General features: G+C 37.1%; 2 protein-coding genes across 5 annotated transcripts in view; one reads left to right on the top strand and one right to left on the bottom strand.

The window, feature by feature from the left end:
* Positions 1-4687, bottom strand: part of LOC125043177 (major facilitator superfamily domain-containing protein 8-like) — a 19686-nt gene extending 14999 nt beyond the window's left edge. Inside the window, exon 1 of the mRNA XM_047639170.1 lies at positions 3928-4687. Coding sequence (XP_047495126.1) covers positions 3928-4028 — 101 coding nt within the window. The 5' untranslated portion in view covers positions 4029-4687. The remainder of the gene's footprint in view (positions 1-3927) is intronic.
* A 2104-nt stretch (positions 4688-6791) lies between these two features.
* The window catches only part of LOC125043391 (major facilitator superfamily domain-containing protein 8-like), a 17839-nt gene continuing 17130 nt past the window's right edge, over positions 6792-7500 (top strand). For 2 of the 4 annotated variants that reach the window (XM_047639489.1, XM_047639490.1), the window contains exon 1: positions 6794-7345. In XM_047639489.1, the coding sequence (XP_047495445.1) occupies positions 7245-7345 (101 nt within the window). In that variant the 5' untranslated portion in view covers positions 6794-7244. Of the gene's footprint in view, positions 7346-7379 lie in introns of those variants that run through there. The other 2 variants (XM_047639493.1, XM_047639492.1) reach the window with 2 other exon arrangements.

The following is a 7500-nucleotide window of genomic DNA, read 5'->3' as shown; positions in this document are numbered from 1 at the left end:
GTCGTACCCCATGGCTGTGGCGGTCAACATGGGCAATGCCTGGTTCTTCTTCCGTCATTTAAACGGCAGCACGAAGTGTGTCGAGGCTATAAAATGTCTGCACAAACAACGCCATATAAATATGAAAATAAATTAATTGCACACACATACAATTATATGTTTATGCTGGCATGTACACCATACTCACACGTTCGCGCACGCACGCAATGGAACACACACAAGCATATACATGTATACGCAATTAGCCGTTGCACGCACCCATGCGTGACATCGGATGAGATAGCAAGCTCCCTGGACATTCTTGGTGGCTGGAAGATTACGCAAATGCACATCAAATCCTTTTTTCTTATGGCCGTTGCACTCACTGCAGGATCAAGGACAGTTGGCCCCATGCAAAGAAATGTGAAATACCATTCTTGCATGTACTGCACATAATTTCATGTATATTGTATGTTCATGTAAGTATGTACGTATCTATGTATATATACATATATATACACATACATATATATATATATATATATATATATGCCTGCATGAATCTTTATATACATTAAACGTTTTATCTTACCATTTTATGTACATATATTTATCATACATATACACATATTACATTCAATAATATGCTGTATATGCTGCTTTTAGACGGTGTAGTACTCACCATGGCTATTTATAAAAAATCAATACCAGAATCACTGTACAATTAACCTGAATCATCACTACCATGCCTCTTCTCCACCTCCGGCAGATTGCGCATCAACATTCATGCCATAAGCTGCCCAGCCTAGGCCAAATAGGAGCTGGACGGCAACCATTCCATCGTTATTTGCAGAGAATTTGTGACTCAAATAGACAAAACTCAGTCACTTGAGTGATTCGCTCGCCATAAATGGTAAGATTAAAATTTGTTTTTACTGTGTCAGTTAAAATGCACTTTGTCTTGAATACATTCCTTTATAGATCAACTTGGGTTACATATCAGAGCAAGAGGTTTAGGAATACTTATGATTCGTGCCATGAATTGCTTATGACAGTATTACGATGCAGAACAGGATAGCAGATAAAACATCACCTTGTTTCACTAGAATGTCAGTGCATCGTGATATTCCGATGTCTGCTTTGATATATGCTTCTGCGTTTTCGTGGGATTCTTTCAGAAGGTTGATGTATTTTTTGTTGAACGGTTTGGTCCAGAAGACTCTATAAGTATGTGAGTTTGACACAGCTGAAAGCTTGCAGTCAGTGAACGTGATATGCAACATGCATGAACAATCCTTTTGGCTTTTCGAATATTTGCACTAGAGCTATTTGCTCCGTGGTTTCTCTCCCAGGTTAGTAAGCTGTATATGTTACAGGAAAAGGTCTGTTTAGCTTGCGTTGTAATAATACTAACAAAGTATGTGGATGTGGCTTAGTACCCCTACTGAACGTTAATAAAGTTGATTGCCTTCATTAAATGGTTACTGATTGATGGTTAAAACAAATAAATGTGCTAGACATCAAAGGTCATAGAGCACAAAGGTAAAGTATTGTGGCGAAAAGGGTAAGAATGAGTTAACGATTAGGATAAGTGGACAGAAGAAGGGGATGAAGAAGAGAAGGAAAAGGTAAGGGGAAGAAGAAAAAAACCCTGCAAAATTATTTGAGGTAAGGTGCCCTTCTAAAAGATGACACCAATGAGAGTCTCTTTGAACAGGGCAGTATTTTCCTCTTGCTACAATACAAATGAATAGGAGTAGTGAACTGACGATTGGCTCTCTTTCGGTTTTAATGTTTTTAGAGTGAATATTTTCAGTTTTTTTCCCCATTTTTCGGGTTATTGATGGTAAGAGATCGCTCACTTTTTATGACGGGTTGATTTTCATCTGCAGCTGCAACATCGATCAAGAATTCTTTTGGGTTTTCAAAGTAAAGTTCTCCATAAACTTTGGCCAGGGTTTAAGGGTGTGGTTTTTATTAATTAGGACACTTTCATTAGGGTATTTGACATCCATTAAGCTCTATCAGTGCATGATACATTTTGTGTGGTGGGATGTTAATGAGCTCATCGATGTTATCCTCAATTTGTAAAAATCTGTCTTTTTTCACAGGCTTTTCGTATCATGCGATGGTCGGAACTATTAAGCGCAGAACTGTCAAGAAACTCAGTCTGGCTGGTGGTTTTCGTGTGAAATTGAGATGTATTTGGTTTCTGGTTCTCTAAGCAAGAGAGGTCCAAGTAAAAGAGCTCTTTCCATTGAAACATGGGTCTAGCAATAAGCTTATTTTTTTACACAGAATTCGGCAAGGAGTTTTCCTCTACTCTATGCGATACCTAAAATACGCTCATTAATTGTCGATGGAAAGATATTGCGTAGCTGGTCTACCTTGCACTTGAAGTCACCCATGATTTCTTGGGCCAGTGCGGAAAATACGGCTTATGAAATGTAATTATGTAATTGTCAAGCAACAGTCTCTCATCACAGAGAAGACCATCTCAGGACCAGGAGGGCGCATCAGCAGACCCGGACTGATGTGACGCGTGCAACTCGGGTATCACATCAGAAGCTCGGACAGGCGAGGTACATGTGATCAGAGGAAAAATAACTATAAAAAAAAAAAAAAAACATATGCACCTACAATCTATAAACAATCAATGAGACTTCCCGATCTAAGGGTGTTGGTTTCCTTAGGTGACGATCAATATCAGCCAATATCCGACAGATCTGTGCTCCATTGAGAATAACCAACATTAATATAGTAACAATAATTATGATAACCATGATGATGCTCATCATCATCATAATTATCCTAATTATGGTTGTTATGGTGGTAACAAAGGTGACGTTAATAAATATTATACTGATACTACTGCTGCTATTACTGAAGGTAATAGTTTTGATATCTTTATAAACAATAACCAGAAGAATTAACTTAAACTATAATTTAAATATTATGAATTATAACCATTCTTCTAAAAAATAAAATACAACAGGAAGGAAGAAGCTGAAGAGAACTCGCGGTCAGCAACTGAGCGTAGAAGTAAAGCCTTGCAGTGTCAACGGCGGGGCTTTATAATGATAATGCAGCAACCAGAGTGCGACTACGGAAGTGATTTTGATAATTAATGAGTATATCACTTCGTATCAAGGTAGAGGTAAACAAACCGAAAAGATGCTTCAACAGGTTCAAATAATGTGCATTTAAAGGGCAAATATAAGTGTATCAAAGTGTTAGGATTTACGGAAAAGCTACAAAAAAGGCCTCATATATGTGTGTGTGTGTGTGTGTGTGTGTGTGTGTGTGTGTGTGTGTGTGTGTGTGTTTGTGTATGTGTGTTTGTGTGTGTGTTTGTGTGTGTATGTGTATGTGTGTGTGTGTGTGTGTGTGTGTGTGTGTGTGTGTGTGTATGTATGTATGTATGTATGTATGTATGTATGTATGTATGTTTATGTTTATGTTTATGTTTATGTTTATGTGTATGTGTATGTGTATGTGTGTGTGTATGTGTATGTGTATGTGTATGTGTATGTGTATGTGTATGTGTATGTGTATGTGTGTGTGTGTGTGTGTGTATGTGTATACAATATATATATATATATATATATTATATGTACAGTATATTAATATATGCAATATATATACATATACATATACATATGTATGTATATATATATCTCGCTGTAAGTTTATGTACATTACATGATAACATTACACATTTAAACTGACAGAAGCTAAAAATGTACATCTGTTTTAAAGGATGATAACAATCTTATTATCCTTGCATGATGTTCCATGCTTAGTTTTGGCGTCTTAAAAAAGGACGTTGGAATTTGAAAAAATCAAGAAAAGATACTAGGGAATTTTAAAAAGTTTGCCCTGCTCTTTTATAGGCCTACTAACTATCCCTGACCGCAGAAAGTTGTTATGCCAAATGTTTTGTCTTACCCATTTGTCATTGTTTTGAAGGCCACGGAGTCTTGTGTTGGTCTGATTAGAGCATCTGCATTTTCATCAGATACTTCTGCTGTCGTTGTTTGCCCCGGCATGGCTCCTCTCCAAGATTTGATGACGCAAGAATATACTGAAATATGGTGGTTAATGGCAGTTCGTAACGCAGCCCAGGTAATGTATCCTCCGTTTTCTTTCTTGTTATTCAATGTCCCAAGTTCACCAAACACTTTCTCATCCACTGCACAGCCGCAGCATAAATTGTATACTCACGACTTCAATTTTTACGGAGTACGAGAAAATAAACCGATTTACTAAACATTTTCGGCACTTACACCAACTTTTTCCCCCCCAAGTAAAACGCAGCTAATACACCGCAACGCTCTCTCTCTTTCTACCACGTCCGTAATGCAATGACTTTCCAAGTTATCTGCCACCACGCCTCGACGGAGCAGGAAGACGCCCTACCTCCTCTTCAAAGACACAAGTCACAATGAACCTCTAAATCCACCAGCCACGCCACTTCATCCTTATGCAGACGATGTTGGGACTCGCTTCGTCGTTATTTCGTTCTTACTGATTTTCGTTTCTTTTCGTTTCTCATAAGTCGGGTTTAGAACGGGCTGCCTTATATACGTGCATAAGCAAATGTCTTTTCTTTTTTTTCCTGATGGAGGACTTTATTTCTACTTGCTAATACATTTACGAACTGAGTGTATATATAGGTAACTTGAACTATTCCTCCAGGGGATTTTGGTTTGCTGGCCGTATTCAAGATAATAACAATAGCATTACATCTACACATCTACCGACAGTAACCTTTGTGTGTATGTGTATGTTTATATAAATAAATAAATAAATACATATATATATATACATATATTGTGTGGGTGCGTGTGCATTTGCGTGTGCGCGCGCGTTGTGTGATTATATATATATATATATATATATATATATATATATATATATATATATTATGCATGCATATATACACATATATGTATATATATTTATGTATGTATGCATATATTACACATATATGTATATATATTTATGTATGTATGCATATATTACACATATATGTATATGTACATATATTGCATATATATATATATATATATATATATATATATATATATATATATATATATATATACGTGTATATATATATATTTTTTTTTTCATACACACACACACACACACACACACACACACACACACACACACACACACACATATATATATATATATATTTATATATATGTATATATATGCATAGCATATATACATAGACATATATATTCATATATATATATATACACACATACGCATACATATATTTGTATTTATACACACACATACATATATAATATATATACACATATATGTGCATATTTAGACATATATATAAATATATATGCATACTTATACATATATATAAATATATATGATTACGTTTTTTGATAACACTCAAGCAGCCTTACTGGGTTTTTTTTTATTAAGTTATTCTTGCCGTGTTCGCACATACATAGGTCGGGACACAATGGAAGAGGTCTCCGTATCTGAACAACAGAATGTGGTTTGTCCGATGCTTTTCCAAAAAATAACCCGAAAATAAGACTAATGGGTAACCGCCAGGTAACAAAACCCATACACAGAATTCGGGATTAGCCTCGACATAAAAAAGTTGTGTGGACATACAGTTATAAGCAGTTTTGTGTGTGTGTGTGTGTGTGTGTGTGTGTGTGTGTGTGTGTGTGTGTGTGTGTGTGTGTGTGTGTGTGTGTGTGTGTGTGTGTGTGTGTGTGTGTGTGCGTGCGCGCGCGTGTGTGTGTGTATGTGTATGTGTATGTGTATGTGTATGTGTGTGTGCGTGTGTATGTGTTTGTGTGCGTGCGCGTGTTCGTGTCGTTTGCGTGTGCGTGTGCATGTGGGAAGGGGGATAGCTCATTTTCAATTCCAGCAGCACCTCGCCTCATTAAGTCCCTAACCTTGCCCGCAAGTCTATCGTTCGAGGTATGCTGAATGTGTTCAATATTTATGATTTTTAGTTATTTATCTATGATTTAAAAGAAAAAAATCACGATAGTTTTGTTTTACTAAAGTTCACACACCATCAAGTTACAAGAACTGGTATGTATCAAGTGATACATAATCGGTTTCTGTTTGATTTTTTGGGGGAAAAAATCCTTTCTAAATTACAGATTTACATTGTGAACGTAGAAGCCTTCTTATTCTCAAAGTATGGTTACCCGGAGCTTCAATTACTAGGTTTAACCAGTTCCGCCATTCAATTCTTACTTCTCACTAGAGGGCAAGCGCCAAGTCCGTTTCAATCCGTTTAATAAAATATCTCAGAACTGATATAAGGTTTCTCATTGCAACTGGTCGTGGAGCGTCAAGTATCAGATAAATCCTGATATAATACAGTTACTATTACTTCCCAACACAAATAGGTGGCCTAACAGTCGTTAACTTATTGCTAGTATCAGAGGTGGCGTGAATGTATCCGAAACTGTGCATTGTGGCTTGAATACATATCATATAAATGTATTGTTCAGTGTTATTAAGTGTTCCTTGAATGTGAGAAATTAATCCTTTATAAGATGTTATCCTGAAAAATTCTGTCCTATATAAATACAGTATAACAAAACTTCTTGGAATTATTTAACATCCCTCCTTACTTTCTAATCGTAAATGTAAATACAAGATGGGAAAACGTTCTTCACAAAAAGAAACAAACAACTAATAAAAACAAAACAGAATATCGATTAATCGGCCTGTGAATAAGCACGGTATATTTCACCTGCGAAACGAAAGTAACCAAAGAACATCAATAATGGTATCTGGTCGAATCGAGCCCCGAGGTCTCCCTTAGTCTCCCTAGTCCCACAACGTTTGCATGGGGATAACGTGGCGGTCGGGCCTGAGTTCCAGGTTTTCTCATATTTATGTATTTGAACAGAAGGAAGGGCGTCTTCCGTCGAGAGATGGTAGTGATCGGATTGGAAAGTCATTGCATTCCGCATATACATCGACGACAGAACGTTGCGGATTTATGATAACGGTTTTCTTATGAGGAATTCCGTGTAGAGTATTATAAAGTGGTTATATATAGTCATGCTCGGTATAGAAGGGCGACTTGTATTTACGTCAGTGTGAGGAATCCGAGCGAAAAAGTGTGTGTGACGAACTCTGGGACATACCTACGCCAGTAAGAAAACGGGTGAATACCATTAGTGTGGTGATTTACAAAGAACTGCCATTATCCACTTTCAGAACATTCTTGCATCATCTAGGCTTAAAACGTAAACATGCCAGCACAGGTAGCAGCAGCCGAAGAGTTTGACGAAAATTCGGATGCCCTTTTCAGACCATCAAGAGACTCGCCTGTTGTCAGTACCTCGGAAAACAGGTAAGCTAACAGTTGGCAACTGACAACCAAACGCCGTACCAACTCTTATAAACAGAAGATAAGAAAGCGGTCGTAATGTTATGTCAGGTCTCGCAAAGTGTTGGGTCTTGACAATAGATGGCGCTGGTGTACAGGTCGCGTAACTCGTGTCGTCT

The sequence above is a fragment of the Penaeus chinensis genome, chromosome 33 (assembly GCF_019202785.1).
Source record: "Penaeus chinensis breed Huanghai No. 1 chromosome 33, ASM1920278v2, whole genome shotgun sequence".
NCBI classification, from domain to species: Eukaryota; Metazoa; Arthropoda; class Malacostraca; order Decapoda; family Penaeidae; genus Penaeus; species Penaeus chinensis.
This window is presented reverse-complemented; position numbering and strand designations above follow the sequence as displayed.